This window comes from Zosterops lateralis (assembly GCF_965231275.1).
Source record: "Zosterops lateralis genome assembly, chromosome: 34".
In the NCBI taxonomy this organism is placed as follows: domain Eukaryota; kingdom Metazoa; phylum Chordata; class Aves; order Passeriformes; family Zosteropidae; genus Zosterops; species Zosterops lateralis.
In genome coordinates this window covers 68,222-86,230 of record NC_139794.1, presented here as the reverse complement: position 1 = coordinate 86,230, position 18,009 = coordinate 68,222, and the positions used below count along the sequence as shown (strand labels likewise).

Here is an 18,009-nt window from a genome sequence, read left to right as displayed (position 1 = left end):
GGCAATGTGGTGGCTCTGGCGCTTCCTGTTCCCCCCTCACCCCCCCGGCTGACTCACGGATGGAGGGAAGGGCCCGCAGTTGCCCCACGGCGGGAATTGGGGTATCAAAGGTTGGGCCAGGGGGCAGATGGAGTGTCGCTCCCCCGTCCCCCTTGCCCAGCATGAAGGGACACAGTTGTTGGGACCCCCTGTGTATACCTTTGCCCCTGCCACGAGGTGACCCCATGGCTGTGAGGTTGGGGCACCCCATCACTGTCACCTGTGGAGCCACGGCAGCCCTAGATCCTGTAGGACAGGGTCACTGCCCCCCTCCCACTCCATCTCCAGGTGATCCTGTCACCTGTAGCACCCTGACACCTGTGGGACACAGTCACCTGTGTCATCCCTGGCACTGTGTGCCCTCCGCTGTCCCCAGCAACCCTCAACTCCTCAGGGGTACCCCAAAGCTGGCAGGGGGGCTGGAGGGGAGGGTCAGGGGTTGGAGGGGAATAGAAGTGCTGGGGAGGGGGTGGGATGCAGTACCTCACCAGTGACTCCCAGTTAGAATGAGTAGTAAGGGTCAGGGGGAGGTGTCAGTATGAGTAGAGAGACTCCGAATGATGACCCCGGTGCTGACTGATGCACCCAAGATTCCCCCCAGTGCACCCAAAATGCCCCTGAGTGACCCCAAAGCGCCTCCTAGTGACCCCTAGTGCGCTCAAAGTGCCTCCCAGTGATCCCAGTGCGCTCAAAGTGCCTCCCCTGTGACCCCAAGTGCACCAAGTGCCTCCCCGCATACCCACAGAGCCTTCCAGTGCCTGACAGCGCCCCCCAGTGTCCCAAATAATTCCAAATATCTCCCGGTGCGCCCCAGCACCCTCCGGCACTCACCGCCTGAACAGGACGGGACAGGCATCACCCCAGGGCGCTGAGCAGCGGCGGCACCAAGCGCCTGAGGTCCCGTTCGCCGACCCCTCCCGGCGCCGCCGCCGGCTCCTCTCAGGCCCCCCAAGATGGCAGAATATCGCGAGAGGGGAGGGGGGCGGGGCTACTCGGCACCCACCTCCGCCCCAACCAATCCCCCCGGTTACCGAGCGATTTCCCTTCCCGCCTAAACGTTCTCCACTAATGAGAGGCGCGAGGGCGGAGCGCACGGCCACGCCCCCTTTCCTTGGGGGCGGTGCTTCCCCTCAAAGCTCCGCTCCCCGCGCGGGGCCCCCCGCCCCGGCACCGCGCAGGCGCCCCGCGCAGGCGCACTGGCGCCGCGCCCCCCCCGAGTCACCTTGGGGCGCCGCCGGTGCCGGACCCCGCGCCCCCCCCGGTACCTGGGCCCGGCCGCGATGGCGGCGGCGCCGGCGGCCGACAGGCCAAAGACCTCCCCGAAATCCGTCAAGTTTCTCTTCGGCGGCCTGGCCGGGTGAGAGCCCCCCTCCCTTCCCGCCCCCCCCACGACAAAACCGGGATCCCGCACTCCCAAACCGACATTTCGCCCCCCCAAACCTTTCAGGTCGCCCCTAAACCACCCTCGATGCCCCTCCTAACTCCTCAGCCCCTCCAAACCCTTTCACTCCCCCCAATCGCCATCACTATCCCTCACAACCTCCTCCAAATCCCTTCTGAGTCCCTCAAATGCTCCCCAAGCCCCCAACCCCTCCAGCACCCTTCAAAATCAATTCAAATCCACGGAACCCTTTCCAACCTCCCGAAATCCCATCCAGCTCCCCTCAAACCTGCCCTGTGCCTCCCCCATAGATCCCCAAAGCTCCTTCAGAGTTCCTTTTCACCCCAGGTTTCCTCCGAGAGGGCTGTGTGTGGATTTAGGGATCTGTGGAGAGGGGTGTGAGTATTTTTGGGGTCTCCCTGACCTTACCTGACCCTCTTCCTTCAGGATGGGGGCTACAGTCTTCGTGCAGCCCCTGGACCTGGTGAAGAACCGGATGCAGCTGAGCGGGGCCGGGGCCAAGGGCCGCGAGTACCGGACATCCCTGCACGCCCTGGGGTCAATCCTGCGCCAGGAGGGACTGAAGGGCATCTATACGGGGTATGGCCCCCCCGGAACCCCCCTCAACCTCCCTGAGCCTCCAAATCTCTGGGACATCTCTTGAACCCCCCAAACCTCACGTCCCTGCACGCCCTGGGGTCAGGCCCATGCTGCAAGAGGTTGCTGGTCATCTACATGAGATACAGACCCCCCAAAACCATAGAACCCCAAGCATCCAGAAGCCTTGAAGTCTTTGCTGCCTCCCCATTTTTGGGGCTGCTCCCATTCTCTGTGTCCCCCCAGGCTATCAGCTGGGCTTCTGCGCCAGGCCACCTACACCACCACCCGCCTGGGCATCTACAGCGTCCTCCTGGAGCGTTTTGGGGGGGCTGATGGAACCCCCCCTCCGTTCCTGGCCAAGGCAGCCATGGGCATGACAGCAGGGGCTGCCGGGGCCTTCGTGGGGACCCCGGCTGAGGTGGCCCTCATCCGCATGACAGCTGATGGCAGGTGAGCCCCTGGCCCTCCAAACAATATCTCTGCCCCCGTGTGCCCCCCAAGTCTGCTTTTTTTACCAAAATCCCCTTTTTTTGCCCCAAATCCCAGGCTGCCCCCCGGTGAGCGGCGCGGATATCGCAATGTGTTCGACGCTCTCGTGAGGATGGCAAGGGAGGAGGGCGTGCTCACGCTGTGGAGGGTAGGTGGGGGCTGCGGGACCCTCCCATGACTCCCCTGCTGCCTCCCCAGGGATGCAAGAGGTGTCTTCATCCTCTGGGGGGGAGGAAGCTGGGTGTCCCCCAAACTCCCATCTCTCACCTCAGTGCCAGGTCCCCAGTGTGGTGAGGTCTGTGGGGTGAAAGTGGGAATGCAGGGGGTGATGTGGTGGGGTCTGGGGGTGCATAGGACTCACCCAAACATGCCGTTTCCCCCTAGGGCTGTATCCCCACCATGGCCCGTGCTGTGGTGGTCAACGCTGCCCAGCTCGCCTCCTACTCCCAGTCCAAACAATTCTTGCTCGACTCTGGTGAGTTCAGGGGGTGGGTCTGCCACAAGGAAACCCTAAATCCTAGTGCACTCTCCTCCCATTCCCATCTGATGTTTTGGGGTGCCCCCAGGGCATTTCCGTGACGACATCCTGTGCCACTTCTGCGCCAGCATGATCAGCGGGCTGGTGACCACGGCCGCCTCCATGCCCGTCGACATCGTCAAGACCCGGTGGGTTCATCTTGGGCAGGGAGTCCCCTGCTCCCCCTTACATAACCACAGATGGGATACGTGATCACCCCAAAACCTCCTGGTTAACCCCTAGATTTTCCCCCACAGGATCCAGAACATGCGGACGATCGATGGGAAGCCCGAGTACCGCAACGGGCTGGTGAGTGGCGGGGTTTGGGAGGGAACACCATCTGGAGGCCCTGTCAATTCAGGAGGGGCTCCTCTGTCATTTTGGGAGTTCCCTTTCAGCTGGGGGGTTTCACACCATTTTGGGGATGGTCCCTGTCATTGGAGGTGTGAGGAGAAAGTCAGGCCATTTTGGGAGCATTCCCCAGTATTGGGGGGGATGAGGGGGGCAGTATCCCTGTCATTTTTGGAAAGTTTCTCATAGTTTTGGGTAGATTCCCCATCACTTTGAGTGTGTCCATGTTATTTCAAGGTTTCCCATCCTTCTAGAAAGGCATCCATGTAGTTTTTTAGGTTTCTCATTATTTTTGTCCCCCCACCACCAACACACTGCCCTTCCTGCAGGACGTGCTGCTGAAGGTGGTGCGGTACGAGGGCTTCTTCAGCCTCTGGAAGGGCTTCACCCCCTACTACGCCCGCCTGGGCCCCCACACCGTGCTCACCTTCATCTTCCTTGAGCAGATGAACAAGTGGTACCAGCGGCTCTTCCTTAGTGCCTGACAACCCCCAGGGGGGTCGGGGGGATCTGGCCCCAGCCTGTGGGCTCTGTAGGGGCACTTGACCCTCCATTACGGGGCTGTGGAAGGGTCTGACCTCTCCCTCAGGTGCTGTGGGGGTGCCTGACCCTCCCAACCCCACCAGGGGCTGGGAGGAAGTGGCTCTATAGGAGTGCCTGACCACCCCCCTCAAGGCTATAATGCGGCCCTGGGGAGGGGTCTTGGGTCCTATAGGGGTACATTACCCACTCTTGGGGGCCTGGGCCTAATACAGGGGTGCTGGATCCCTCCTATGGGGATGACAGGTGTTGTCTTGTTCCTGTTGGGCAGCCCTATAGAGACTGTAGGGTGCCCTGCCCCTGTGCCCCCTTCCCACCCCTCTGTGGGTTTTGTTACCAGCCAATACCAAGGTCACAGGGTGGGGCAGGAGCCCCCCGCCCCCTTCCCCCAGCACCCTCCACCCTCTGCTTTGTCAATGAATTACGGATCCTGGTCATGTAATTAAAGCAAGACTTACAGACACTGGGGGGCGCTTTATCTGTGTCACACCAGGGCTGGGGTCTGTGCCTGTCACACTGTGGGTGTGGCCTTGCCCCCACCAGGGACAGGGTGACAGAAGGGGACTCCAAAGCCAGACCCCAAGAACATCCAGCGGAGGCAGCGGAGCTGTTTATTGTCTCCCCCACCAAATTCGGGGGTCCTGGGGGGGGGCTCTCCCTCAGACGGGGGGGCCACCATCACCCCACGGCAGGTCAGAGCCGGCCAGGACTGTCCGTTCCACGCCCTCCTCGGTGATGGCCGCCAGCCTGATGACGCCCCCGCTGGAGCCGTCCCGCACCATGGCCAGGGCCAGCGCTGGGGGAACACACGTCAGGGACCCCCAAAAACCATTTGTGTTCTCAAATCCCCGAGGCACTCCAAACCCCCTCAGCACTGCCCAAACTCCTCTGTGCCCCCAAATACTCTTACAAGATCGCCCCAACCCTTCTGTGTTCCACAAATCCCCTCCCAAGGCCCCAAAACCCTTCCCTGCTCGCAAAATCCCCTCCTAGGAGGGACCCAAACCCCTCAATACCAGCCCAATTCCTCCATTCCCCCAAATCCTCTCCCTGGTTCCCAAGCCCCCTCCCTACCTCCCCCCAATTTCTCCAATATCCCCCAAACCCACCACGGGCAACAAATTCCTGGCACTGGGAGCGGCTCATCCCAGGCTGGAATGTGGCGTCCAGGTATCCATAGATGTAGGAGCTGCCTGAGCCCCCCACAGCAAAGGGCTGGCGCAGGAGGAGCCCTCCCATCGGCACCACGTACACCTGGAGGGGACAGGGGAGGCTGTAGGGTGCTGTGGGGCAAAGGAGGGGGCTGTGGGGCAAAGGAGGGGGTTATGGCACAGAAAGGGGGGAGGCAGGGCTGTAGGGCAGAGGTAAGTGCTGTGGGGCAGAGAAGAGGATACCAGGAGGCAAAAGGAGATGTGGGTCAGAGTGAGACACTCCTGGACAGAGAAGTGGACACTCAGGCAGCAAAAGGGACATTCCAGGACAGAATGGGGAACACTCCAGGGTGGAAAAAAGGACACACTAGGGCAGAAAGGGGGAGTGCTCCAGGGCAGGAAAAGGGGACACTGGGGCAGAAGAGGGGACGCTGGGGGGCAGTAGAGGGGACACAGTAGGGCGCAAAAGGAGACATGGGGACTGAAGAGAGCGCACCTGTCCCCCCCGCCGCGGGTCCCAGCCAGCCACGATGATGCCGGCGCTGAGCTCCTCACGGTACCGGTAGCAGCTCTGCTGGAAGAGGCGTGCGGCCGTGCGCACCCGCGGCGGCTCCTCCAGCTCCACGCTGTGGGGCAGGGCCAGGCGTGGGGCTGGGGGTTGCCCCGACAGCCCCCCTGGCCCTGCCCCACGCCCACGGGGGGTACCTGTGGAAGGCCAGCTGATAGGCCACGGCGTCGGCCACCGCCTGCGTGTCGGCCGCCGAGCCCGAGCGGCAGCAGAAGATCCGGTCGTGGACGGGGGTCAGTTTGTCTGTCACACGGTTGGCGATGTAGGACCTGCGGGACACCGTGGGGATGGCACTGTGACACTGCTGCAGGTGACACAGAGTGACAGGCACCGGGTGACAGCAGTGCCATGTTAACCTAAACCCCCTGAGGTGATGCTGTGAGAGGAGCAACAAGCTGGAGGTGTGGAGAAACCCCTGGAAAGCAGGTGTTGGTCCCAAAAAAATGCTGGAATTTCTTCGGGCACAAAGAGTCAGGTTTTGCAGGCACGGGACTTGGAAATGCGGGATTTGCTGTGGTAATAACAAAACAAGCCAGGGGAAGAAGTCCTGGAAAGCCAGGGATAACCCCAGGGGAATTCTGGGAAATGGATTTTGCTGGATTACCAGGATAGAATCCATAAAAATAATTCAGGTTTTGTTCAAAGATGTGAGGCGCTGGAAAGAATCTTTCCATATAACGGACCCAGGATTGTAATAATAATAGTGTGAGAAGTGTCCCATATTTTACAGATGAATCAAGAATTACATAATTTTGAAGGACGCAAAAAGCCCTTTGGATTGGATGATTTTAACATAGGATTTAAATCCAATTCTTATCACTATGCTGGGTAATTGTTCTGTGGGATTTGAAAATTCCCCCTAAAAGAGGAAAAAAGAAAAATGAGATCCGTGGAGAGAAATCCAAAGCTTGGGACCAAGAGCACAAACTTTAACCTGAGAATGTTCTTGCAGGAATCATCCCACATTAATAGAGGATTCTTGGATGATTTTAGTGATAGAAAATGCCCGTCAGGTATGACACTGATAACCTGAAGACACCTGGGACCGTGTCCACAGCTTTGGGGGGGGGGGGTGGCTTCTGATGGGTGACATCACGGTGACACCCAGACAGGAGTGACAAGCCCGTGACATAGTCCTGGACCCCCCCTCCCCGAGGGCACTGCTGACATCACAGCCCACGGCGCTCACCCGGTGGTGGTTCGGGAGTCGGCCCCAATGACGACGCCTCCATCGAACTCCACGGCCATGATGGTGGTCTGGGGGGAGAGAAGGGAGGGGCGGCGCTGCCAGTCCCTGCCCACAGCAGCCCTTGCTCCAGAGAAACCACCCCGTGCCCACAGCAGGCCTCGCCCCACACACCCCCCCCGCCGCACAGATGTCACCCCGTGCCCCGCAGAAATCATTTTTCCACAGAACTCCCGGCCCCACAGCAACTCCTCCCCTCCCCAGACAAGCCCCCCCTGCCCCATAGCACCGCTCTCTAACCCGTATTCCTCCCCTTCCTGCACTCTTCAGGAAACTCTCTGCTCGCCCAGCTCCTTCTTCCCCAAACTCAGCCCCAACTCCCCCCTCAGCCGCTCATCGGAGACTCTCTGCCCCCGCTCCCTCCACCCCACGGCGGGTTCCCCTGGTCCATAACACTCCCAGCCCCACTAGGCCCATCGCGACTCCGCAGCCCGCCCAGGTGGGTCCCCCTGCCGCCCCTCGCCCCACTCACGCCGGTGCTGACGGGCTCCGCCGTCCATTCCCGGTGCAGCCCGGCGGGGCCCGACCCGGCCTGCGGCTCCCACACCGTCACCGCCGCCATCTTCCCGCGCGCTTTACGGCAGCATGATGGGCACGACGAGGCTCGGCCGACGGTTTACGGCAGCCCGGCAAAGAGGGGGAGAGGCGGCAGCTGTGCTTTACGGCAGCATGGCGCCCGCCGTGGTGATCGGGCTCGTCCTCGGAAATAAAAACTCTTCAGTTTCTCCCGCGGCCTCCAACGCGTGCAGCGGTCCCCCGTCCGGTCAGTGCGGATGGGGAGGGAGGGGGTGCTGCCGGGGCGCGGTTGCGGGGCGCACCTGAGCAGGGGCCGAGGGGAAGATTCCCTTCCCTCAAGGGAGGCGGGTTGGAACGTCCCGCAGGGGCTGGGGGAGCACCAGATGCGCCTGGGCATGGAAAAAAGATCCAAGGAAATGCCGAGGAACAAACGGCTGTGCCAAGGAACAGCACCTGAGCAGGTGGAGCAGTGCGGGGGGTCGCAGGGGAAATCTTGCTCTTTTGCCGTTTAGATTTCATCTTGTCAGCCCCTCCCGAGTGCCCTCAGTCTCTTCGGGGGAAAAAAAAATGGGGGGGGGGGGGTATGTGGAGAAAAGGAGTTTAAATGAAAGGAAAAATTCATTTTCTGTTATTGTCTGTGTTTAAATTAGGGAGGATCCTCCTTCACCTGCAATTTTAAGGGTATCAGTTGCAGGAAAACTTGCCTCTTCCATGATGTTAGGGATATCAACTGGCAGAGAATCCCATTTTTCATTTTTTTCACAACACAAAAAAAGAGAAAAAACATCCATGATGCTGTTTTATAGGTTTAAATTGAGGGTGACCCCTCTGTCATCTTCATATCAAGGTTTAAATTGAGGGGAAAGTCCTGTTATGCCTCCTTTTTAAGGGTTTAAATGGCAGAGGAAATTACCCTTTTCCCATCATGTGAGAGATGGAAAGAGGAAGGAAAACTTTTTTTCTTGATACCTTAGGGGATCAAATTAAAGGGAAGAACCCATTTATTTAATTTAACTTGAGGAAAATCACCCCATTTCCCCTCACTTTGAAGAATTAAATTGAAGGAAACACCCAGTTTTCTGCATTTTAAGAGCTGCAATTGAGCTGTTCCCACACATTTCAGAGTGATTCTACAGGTACCCTGGGCAGCCAGTCTCTTGTGTGGGAGCAATCCTGGCCCATATGTAAATTCCGAGGTGGAACAGAAATTTTGGCACCAGGTCTTTGGTTCTTCTCTCCAGGCAACCCAGAGCTCTGACTGGAGTTGACCCCTTGGGAGCTCCCTCTCAACTGCCCCTGAGGGACTGAGTTGCCAGGTTTTCCTTCCTGTGGAAGAACAGCACCCAAACAAAATGATAGGGACAGTATTTCTGGGCTGGAGAGTGTCACAAAGAGGCAACGGGCTGGAGTGTAACGCAGAGGATGAGGCAGCTGAGAGGCAGAGGGGGAGCTTGAGGAGCAAAGGAGGGGCTCCAGGGTGTCACAGAGAAGCTGAGAGGCTGCAGTGGGGGGGAGCCTGAGGGTGACAGAGGCTGAGGGGCAGGGAGTGCCTTGAGGGGCAGGAACAGACAGGGGGGCTTGAGGGGCAAAGGGGGAGGCACTTGGCAGTGACAGATAAACCAGCCTGACACAACAGCTAACTGCACCCTAAAACCCACCCCATACCAGGTGGACAGTGGAGGTTAGGGGGCCAAGGGACAACATGGGGTGGGGCTCAAGGGTGACATGCAGACATTGCGGGCTGAGGGGCAAAGATGGGGGAGGCTTAAAAAGAGCAGTGGCCCTTTTCCATGGGAAACAAAACTCACCTCCCCAGGCTGCTGATAACCAGTTTGTAGGAGGACCAAAAGCCCCACACATTCAAGGACCTTCCAGAGCTTTGTTTGCCCAAGCAATCCCAAGCTAGATGGAAATATGCACCTCCCTAATGCCCTGGTGTCAAGGAGGGGGAAGATCCCAGTTCAGGCCCCCCCAGCCCATCTCCAGGTTTCTCTCTAAGCCCTGCCAGTGGCTACCAGTTCCCACTGCAGAACAGACCCAGCACCCAGCCAGCAGCTCCTCAGTCCTGGCAGGTCAGTGTCACTTCCAGGAGCACACCAGGCTGGCAGCAAACTGCCCAAAGGGAACTCAGCCCTAAACCCTTCAAGCCCTCTTAGTAGATTTGCCAGCAGGCAGGGGCAGCACCAACAACACAGACACCAACCTCAGGAACTCAGTGTCATTGCCTACAGCTCAGACCAGCAATGCCCCTCAGCACTGCTGCCCAAGATCACCTACAGGGACTGAGATCCCCAGGGACCCTGAGGCTTCCCCACCCTCCAGAGCCACACAGCAGCTGGGAATCCCCTGTCCAAGTCCAGCCCTGGAGCCTCCCCCAGAACTGGGAATTCCTGCGGGTGCGTCCACCGGCAGGCAAAGAAGCTTGGGCTGGGCTGGGACAGGGCCCAGGTCGGACAATTGTGTGCAATAAACAGGCTCACACAACTCCCACTGCAGGCACAGCTGGGCTCAGCCTCCTCCTGGATTGTGCCCAAAGCCTGGCCAGGGCTTCAGGAGCAATGCAGGAGCTGCTTTTGGCCCCACATCTCCCAACAGGGCCACAGGACTGATCTCAGGGCCCTGTCTGGCCTCTGAATAAAGAAAGGTCAAGCCACATGTCACTAATGAGCACAGACCTAGTCCAGAACACTAATGATACTGGCTATTTCACTACTCAGGGGCTACAAACACAACATCTGATTTGAAGGCTCACCCAGTGATCAGCTTTGGCTCAAGATGCTTGTTCAGGCCTCAGGGCTTCAATAAGTCCCAGGCTGTTCTAACCTCTGCAGAAAGCTTGTTCCCCATCTCCTCTAGAGCCACACTTCAGGCAGCACTTCCTGGACCCACTCCTGAGGCTAATTAGCCTGCCAGGAAAGAATAATGACTGATCCCAGAATTACAGAAGGCAGGGAGGGGAAAGGACCCTTTTTGGGGCCATCAACGAGTGAATACCTGAGCAATTACCTGAGCAGCACCAGGAGATAAGAGGCCAAGGCACTTCTGACTCCCAGAGCTCCCCCAGGGCTGCCACTCACCTTTAGCTGTTGTCCTCAACAGCAAGGCAACCCCAGGGACAGAAATCCAGGCTCCTGCTGCTCCTGGAAGGAGGCACCAGACAGCTCCGTGCCAGCTGAACACGGCAGCAAAATCAGGATGCTCTTCCTTGGGCAAAACTCCAGCCACTAAAAAGCCAGGAACACAGGACAGCCCTGCCCCTCCACTGGGGCGTGAGGATCCAGCTCCACTGACATATGGACATTTGAGACAGGAATCCATAACCCTTTGTGAAATCAAATCACAGACCCAGATGTTTTCCTGCTCCTGTCCTTAGCCCCTCACTCACCTTTCACAGGCTTCTGCCATGGGCTTGCAGATACTTTGCTTCTATCCAAAAACATTAATATTGCCTTATTTTGAGGTTTCATGAAGTCACATCACATCATCTTGGTCATATGTTCCACATCAGATCCTCCTGGAAAAAAGATATTTTTCTCTTCAGATCATTTCTTAAGCCATCAAGAACACCAGGATCTCACCCGTACTCACAGACATTCTCTCAACACCATTTGCTGCTTCTCTCTCTGCCAGGGCACCAGTGAGTTCTGGGTCAGTTCTTGTTCCATGCTGGTCAGTGACTTTCAGAGATAAAAGAAGGCACCATTAGAAATGCTAATCACAGGCACAGGCATTAAACTTGCCAGAAGGCAAAAGCTTCTGGAGGCAAAAGCAGACACTCCTTACCCTGCTGGAGCTGATGGTCCATTCCCTGCTCTGCTCTCACAAACCTTCAGCCACGCTGCCAAACCCAGCACTGGTGCTGTTCTGCAACACAACAGCAGTTTATCCACAGGGGGCTGCTCCAGACACACATTTCCCATCACACATCCAGAGCAGCCCCAGTGCTTATTTTATATCTCCCCAAGCATGGCCAAAGCCCCCCAGGTGCACAGGAACAACAAATCCTCACAGGTTCAATCCATCCAGACAACAACAACTGATCCATTTCACTGCCAGGCACTTGCACTGTTGTGGGAGGGTCCACTGAGCTGCTTTTCTGGGTGTCCTGAAGGACAACACATAAAAAGAAAATTAATGCTTCCCACAAAACGAAAAGAAAAAAACTCATTAAAAATTATGCCATACCTGAGAAAAAGCCTCTTCCATTTTGAACTTGGTGCCCTTGAACTCACCAAACAACTAAAAGTCTAAAACATATGAGATGGACAAAAGCAGCTGATAGACAAACCTTCAGGCTCATATCCTTCTGGAAAATGGTTTCTCCAAGTCTTTTCACCCCATCCCAAACCCTTCTCTGTCCTCAGGGATCACTGCACTCACCCCAAGGAGCTCAGCAGGGAAAAGGAGCAAGTGGAGACTCGGGGGCTGCCCTGGGATCTCTCCTTGCAATGCCCCGGGCAGTGATCGGGTGTTTTGGCAGCAGGAGAATGGACACAGACATCAACAGGAAGAATGGTCTTATTTTACTATTAATGGGGAGGCAAAAGCACACATTTGGTAAAACAATGAGCTGATCACTCACTTGGCTTTAACAATGAGTCAAAACAAGCATGGGAATGCATGTGACCATTACTACAGGAGCAGGGGAGAGAGAGCAGTGACTGAGCTCCATCACCAGTTCCCTGAACACCCCACCATCAGCCAGAGCCTGCAGTGGCTGGGGAGCCCCGTTCTGCAGCCAGGACCTGGAGAGCCCTTCCCGCCAAGGGGGGAAATCCTACGCGGTGCGTCCACCCGTAGCTAGGATCTCCAGGGCGCCCAGAAAGGGGTCCAGCTTCAGAGGCCCAAATTGACAAGCCCAAACAACTTGTTCAGCTTTTCGTGCAGGAAACATCTGGTTCTGATGGCCCATTTCCCAGCCAGCTGGGGCCAGGGCTTGGCCAGAGCCCAGGCCACAGCCAGGAGGGTTTTGCCTAAAATACTCTCCTGACAAGTCTCCAGGGACACCTGTAGGGAGGATTTCTGGATACACCCCACACAAAAGGATACAGACAACTCTACAACAGGCAGCTTGGCATTAAGAACAACTAACACTAATGTTTAGAGCACCTATGTTTAACTAAAGTATCTGGATGGCATTAACAGCATCATACTCAAGGTTCATCTGGGAAGTCACCTCAGGCTCAGGCTGCTGTTCAGGCCTCAGCATCTCACTGGAGATGCTCTCTGGGAACCCAGGGCAAACCAGAGCCTCCCAGGGCAGCACAGACCCACCTGCAAGGGGAAGGAGGATTGTTACCTGTCTGCAGGATCTCCACGACAATGGTCCAACTTGGCAGCAGCTTTTGCCAGTCCAGGCAGGCAGAATACAGCATCAGCCAAGATCTCCCCACTGAGCACAGGATGGATCAGCTTCCCAAGGAAGGAAGGGCTGCTGGCGAGGGCAGGACAGGTCTGCACTGGGACAGAAGCAGAGGAGGAGCCCAGCAGGCCATTATACCCCTGCAGCACAGCCAGACCAGTGCTCCAGGCTGGAATCACCACTGTTTACATCCCTGGAAACCCACCATCCTACGCACCACAACAGCCAGAGCAGAGATCCAAACCCGCCTTGCAATAGTCAGAGATGAGAAAAACTTCAGGGCATTTCTTCTCTAAGAACACAGAAATGAAAGAGTTAAACAGCTTGTCATTTTGGAGGCAGCATGAGCTACCAACACTCACAGCAGATCTCAGCACATCTGGGAAACTCACCTTCCCACTCAAGCTGAAAAACTGCCCAAAAAACTCACCTGACCCAAAAGAGAGAATGGAAGAAAAAGCAGTCATTTCTTCCACCTGGCTGAGAGCAGTTTGTAGTTCCTAACCTAATCTCCGAGTCACACCAAATCCTTACCTTTATTTCCATTAGGTCATTATTAGAAGAAAAACTTGAAGTATTTTGAGGCTGGTATCTAATTCAGTTGATGGTTTCCTTCCGAGAGCTTTACAAATAAAAGCTCTGCTTTGCCTCTCCCAAGTGCTTCAGTGTTCTGACCATGACTCCCTGTTCTTCCCTATGGACTCCAAAGAAATTCCAATTTCAACATTTCTGATGGAAACTGTAAGAAACTCAGACAAAGAGGAGAGACTTATTGGATCACAAAAGACTTCATTGCTCAGGATAAGCAATAGCACAGCTGAAGCTGTCAGTGAATGCATTAGTGGCTGTTACCTGGCACGAGCAAAGGCCACAGAAATCTCCCAGTCTCTGACTCACCCAAGGGGCTCCACAGGCAGAAGGGCACAACAACCACCAGGCTCCAAGTCCCCCGGAGCCTCCAGCATCATTCCGGGTGGAAACCTTGAGTCCCAAGTGAGAGTACTGGCTCCAAAAACACTTCAGCAGGTCCCAAATCACTGCAGGAACATTCGATCCCACCTGGAATACAATGAAATACACAGCAAAGACAGGAACCTGGCACATGTTGATAGCAGCACATCAGCTACAGGGCACTCCAAACATTTGGAGGGAAAGGAACCAAAGTCTCCCAGCGGCAGCAAGTGCTCTTTGTTTCCTTTAGGACAGAAGGTGATTCTACGCCAGGACTAGAACAGAAACCCCACACATTCAATGCCCTTCCAGAGCTCTGTTCATTTGCCCAAGCAATCCTGAGCTAGATGGAAATGTGCATGTCCCTACTCAAAGCAGCAAAGAACCCCCAAGGAGAAGCTCAGCAATGCCCCTCAGCACTGCTGCCCAAGATCACCTACAGGGACTGAGATCACCAGGGACCCTGAGGCTTCCCCACCCTCCAGAGCCGCACAGCAGCTGGGAATCCCCTGTCCCAGTCCAGCCTGGAGAGCCCCCCCCAGAACTGGGAATTCCTGCGGGTGCGTCCACCGGCAGGCAAAGAGGCTTGGGCTGGGCTGGGACAGGGCCCAGGTCGGACAATTGTGTGCAATAAACAGGCTCACACAACTCCCACTGCGGGCACAGCTGGGCTCAGCCTCCTCCTGGATTGTGCCCAAAGCCTGGCCAGGGCTTCAGGAGCAATGCAGGAGCTGCCTTTGGCCCCACATCTCCCAACAGGGCCACAGGACTGATCTCAGGGCCCTGTCTGGCCTCTAAACATGGACAGGTCAAGCCACGTTACACTAATGAGCACTGACCTAGTCCAGAACACTAATGATCCTGGTTATTTCACTACTCAGGGGCTACAAACACAACACCTGGTTTAAACCTTCATATCCAGGTCAACTTGAGCTCAGGGCCTGTTGTTCAGACCTTGGCACTTAACAAGTCACAGCAAACTTGCAGATTCCCAAGCATTTACACCTCTGATGCTGCAGCTCTGGACCCGTTCTGGCTGAACTGTATTTACAATCCTGCTCTGCACCACACTTTGAAATGGCCTGGATGGAACAGGGTGAAAGAGCCTGGAAACCATGAAAAGCTACTGAGACTGTCAAGCCTCACAAACAGGGACTCATCAAGCTGGGACTCGCAGAAACTCCCCCGACTCCATCTGCTGCTTCTCTCCCTGCCAGGGAGCAACAAGTCTCGTTTCAGTTCTTGTCCAACACTTGCCAGGGACCTTGAGAGAAGAAAAGGTGCAATTAGTACTGTCCATTAAGGTAACAGGCTTTGGGTTCAGCCTCCTGGAAATAGAAGCAGACACTCCTCACCCTGCTGGAGCTGATGGGTCCATTCCCTGCTCTGCTCTCACAAACCCTTCAGCCACGCTGCCAAACCCAGCACTGGTGCTGTTCTGAAACACAACAGCAGTTTATCCACAGGGGGCTGCTCCAAACACCCACTTCCCATCAGGTAACCAGAGCAGTTGATCCACAGGGGTCTTCCCCAAACACATTTCCCATCAAATAACCAGAGGAACCCAAGTGCTTATTTTACATCTCCCCAAGTGTGGCCAAAGCTCCACGTGCACAAGAACACCACGATCCCACAGGGTGGAAAAAGAAAGTGGAACAGACTCAATCCATTATTCCTCAGATAATAAATCCACTAAACCTCTGTGCACTTACACTGCTTAATGTGGGGGTCAATACACCCTCTGTATATACTGAGCTACAGAGCATAAACAAACCCAATCTTGCTCCATAAATAAAACCAAACAATAAGAAAAACCATTAAAAAATATCCACAGACTTAGAAATTCTTCCATATCTTCAAACATATCTCCTGAGAACTCAAAAAGACATTTACAACAGGAAATACTCTGGAGCAAGACAAAAGCCCCAAACACTAGACCCAGAACATAAAGTTTAGGGTATAAAACCTTCACACTTCATGGCAAAGCTAAGACAAAAAAAAAGCTCCTCTAGGCAAGAAGAGTTAAATACTCTGTGCCCTTAGGACAAAACCCCCCAAAACACACCACCAGCCCAAAAGCAAACAAACCCCAGGCTGTCCTGAGTTCCATCTGACATGCAGCCCCTTCCCAGAGTGGGGACACCTAAGGGAGGTCTCACACACCTCCAGCCCCTCTGTCCTTGCCTCCCTCACCCTCAAACACTATTGCCCTACCCAGGGCTCAGGCAATCAATGCCTTGAAAAAGTAAACTTGAACCAGCAGAAACAACTGACATTACTCAAAAGCTGCCTCCTCTTCCAGTAAGCAGCTCTTACAAACTGTATAGCAAATTCCACAGAAATTTTATTACTTAAGTCACTTCATAAATCAACCTCAAAAGACTGTTTCTTCCTGCCATATTCTTTCCAAGTTAAAGGCTAATTAATACATTCAGTATCAGACCCCAGCGAGACCCATACACTGCAAGAGATTAAAGGGAAAAAACCGAGATAGGCAAACTTCTGTACCTTCCCCAAACAACATACCCCAAAAGTACGTGTCTCCCTCTCACTTGCAAAAACACCAAGGCTCAGCATATTCACGCTCCCAGCATATTCCCAGCCCCCCAGAGGAAAAGGTCGTGCAATTCTAAGGCAAATTCCAACCACGGCACGGAACAACGGGCTCTCAACCCAACCCCAGCTGCACCTGTTACTACCCACCATATAACGTATACCTCAATACAGTCCTCAATACCCTACAGGGAAATAAATGAAGACGTTCTCACCGCACTAAAACAGCCCAGGGGCACCACACAGACCGCCCAGAGAGCTCCACACCGAGCCACACACCCGGCAGCCTATTCCGGGACCCTTTTGAACCCCCGCCCGGCCCGCGATTGGCGGGCTCGCTCAGGCATGGGCAGCGCTGATTGGACAGCGGGCCCCGGGACCGCCCCGGCCCCGCCCCGGCCCGCCCTGAGGGCCCGGGAGCTCCGCCCCTCCCTCAGCGCCGGCCCCGGTTCCCCGGCCCTGGCACTGGCCTCGATCCCCCCGGCCCCGGTTCCCTGGCTCCGGTTCCCCCCGGCCCCGATGCCCCGGCCCCGGTTCCCCCCCGGCCCCGGTCCCCCTGGCCCTGGCACTGGTTCCGATCCCTCGGCCCCGGTTCCCCGGCCGCCCCCCGCCCCTGGCCCGGCCCCAGCCCGCGCTGAGGGCCCGGGGGCTCCGCTCTCCCTCGGTTCCCCCCGGCCCCGGTTCCCTGGCCCCGGTCTCCACCGGCCCCTGCCCCGGCCTTCCCCCGGCCCCGGCAGAGATCCCGGCTCCGGTTCCCCCCGGCCCCACTCCCCCACAGGTGTGAGCCACTAGGATGAGGAGGGGACAGACTGGGCACAGGTGGAGCTGTAATGGATAACGAGGGGGCGGTTCTGGCCGGGGGCGGTTTAAGAGGGGAGTCCCCGCTCAGCTCCGTATGGAGCCGTGGGGAGTGAGGAGCTCATCTGGGGGTCTGGGATGTTTGGATGTGGTTCATGGAGTGAAGGTGGGAGCACGTGGATTTGGAGCATCATTTCGGGAGGTGATGAGGGATAAACCTTTATACCGAGCAGCAGCAGAAGGTAAGCCAGTGTGGGTTTATAGAGGGGGCTTTGTTTCCTTTTCAGCTTTATCTTAGTAATCCCTCCCTGGTGTTCCGGGAAGAAAAAGGAGTTATAGAGACAAAAGGAGTTGAAATTAAGGAGAAAAAAAGAAAAAAAAAAAAAAAAATCCTCTTCTATCATTGTCTCTGTTTAAACTGGAGGAAGTTTCACCTAGAATTTCAATGAGTTGTGGTATGTCTATGTGTTCTTTATTCGGTATTATGTTCTTTGGTGGTATGTAGTGTTTTGTTTGATTTTTTTTTTTGTGTTATTTATTATGTGCAGTTTGGTTTTTGAGTGAAGTTGATGTTATAGTGGATTTTTTTCTATTTGAGATAGAATTAATTCAAGTAGCTTTTTTTTGAGAGGCTTCTGGTATGTATTATTGGGGTTTTGTGTATTATACGTAGGGATTCAGGTTGGATAGAGATAGTTTTTTCTTTTTTGCGGTTTTAAGGTGTTTTTTAATGTTTTATTGTGTAGTGTTATTTATTTTGTAGATGCCACATGATGAGGGATATATGGTGTACTTATTTCATGTTAGGCTTCACAGTTTGCATGTTGGCCAGAGTATTTTTGAACTGAGTTTTGTTGTTGAATTGTTGTTTAGGGAAAATGTGTTTTTCAAGGGTACGTTTTCAAAGGTTTACAGTGGTGTAATAGGCTGTGGTGTGAGGCATAGGG

The 18,009-nt window shown here is 55.4% G+C and overlaps 2 protein-coding genes and 1 long non-coding RNA gene across 3 annotated transcripts; 1 reads left to right on the top strand and 2 right to left on the bottom strand.

Moving 5' to 3' along the window:
- Positions 1-1,252: 1,252 nt before the first annotated feature.
- SLC25A11 (solute carrier family 25 member 11) lies at positions 1,253-4,160 on the top strand. Its single transcript, XM_083881521.1, has 8 exons — positions 1,253-1,396; positions 1,868-2,020; positions 2,264-2,470; positions 2,567-2,657; positions 2,894-2,984; positions 3,076-3,175; positions 3,284-3,335; positions 3,707-4,160. Exons 1-8 carry the CDS (start codon positions 1,320-1,322, stop codon positions 3,860-3,862), a joined length of 927 nt encoding a protein of 308 aa, XP_083737647.1. The 5' UTR covers positions 1,253-1,319; the 3' UTR covers positions 3,863-4,160.
- Positions 4,161-4,423: 263 nt separating this feature from the next.
- Positions 4,424-7,465, bottom strand: PSMB6 (proteasome 20S subunit beta 6). The gene is made up of 6 exons (XM_083881522.1): positions 7,355-7,465; positions 6,826-6,893; positions 5,774-5,905; positions 5,565-5,694; positions 5,027-5,171; positions 4,424-4,713 (listed from the first exon to the last, which is right to left on the bottom strand). Exons 1-6 carry the CDS (start codon positions 7,442-7,444, stop codon positions 4,577-4,579), a joined length of 702 nt encoding a protein of 233 aa, XP_083737648.1. The 5' UTR covers positions 7,445-7,465; the 3' UTR covers positions 4,424-4,576.
- Positions 7,466-14,196: 6,731 nt separating this feature from the next.
- LOC310921395 lies at positions 14,197-16,453 on the bottom strand. The gene is made up of 3 exons (XR_014592132.1): positions 16,415-16,453; positions 15,067-15,149; positions 14,197-14,975 (listed from the first exon to the last, which is right to left on the bottom strand). It is a non-coding gene; the product is annotated as an uncharacterized lncRNA (long non-coding RNA).
- Between the last annotated feature and the right edge of the window lie 1,556 nt (positions 16,454-18,009).

What these genes read in the sequence shown, in the direction of transcription:
- SLC25A11 (XM_083881521.1), top strand. Translation starts at nt 1,320, where the DNA reads ATGGCGGCGGCGCCGGCGGCCGACAGGCCAAAGACCTCCCCGAAATCC. An exon ending in CTCTTCGGCGGCCTGGCCGG is followed by an intron (nt 1,397 to 1,867) that starts GTGAGAGCCCCC and finishes CTCTTCCTTCAG; the next exon opens with GATGGGGGCTACAGTCTTCG. An exon ending in CGCATGACAGCTGATGGCAG is followed by an intron (nt 2,471 to 2,566) that starts GTGAGCCCCTGG and finishes CCCAAATCCCAG; the next exon opens with GCTGCCCCCCGGTGAGCGGC.
- PSMB6 (XM_083881522.1), bottom strand. Translation starts at nt 7,444, where the DNA reads ATGGCGGCGGTGACGGTGTGGGAGCCGCAGGCCGGGTCGGGCCCCGCC. An exon ending in GACTCCCGAACCACCACCGG is followed by an intron (nt 5,906 to 6,825) that starts GTGAGCGCCGTG and finishes GGTGTCCCGCAG; the next exon opens with GTCCTACATCGCCAACCGTG. An exon ending in TATCAGCTGGCCTTCCACAG is followed by an intron (nt 5,695 to 5,773) that starts GTACCCCCCGTG and finishes CCTGCCCCACAG; the next exon opens with CGTGGAGCTGGAGGAGCCGC.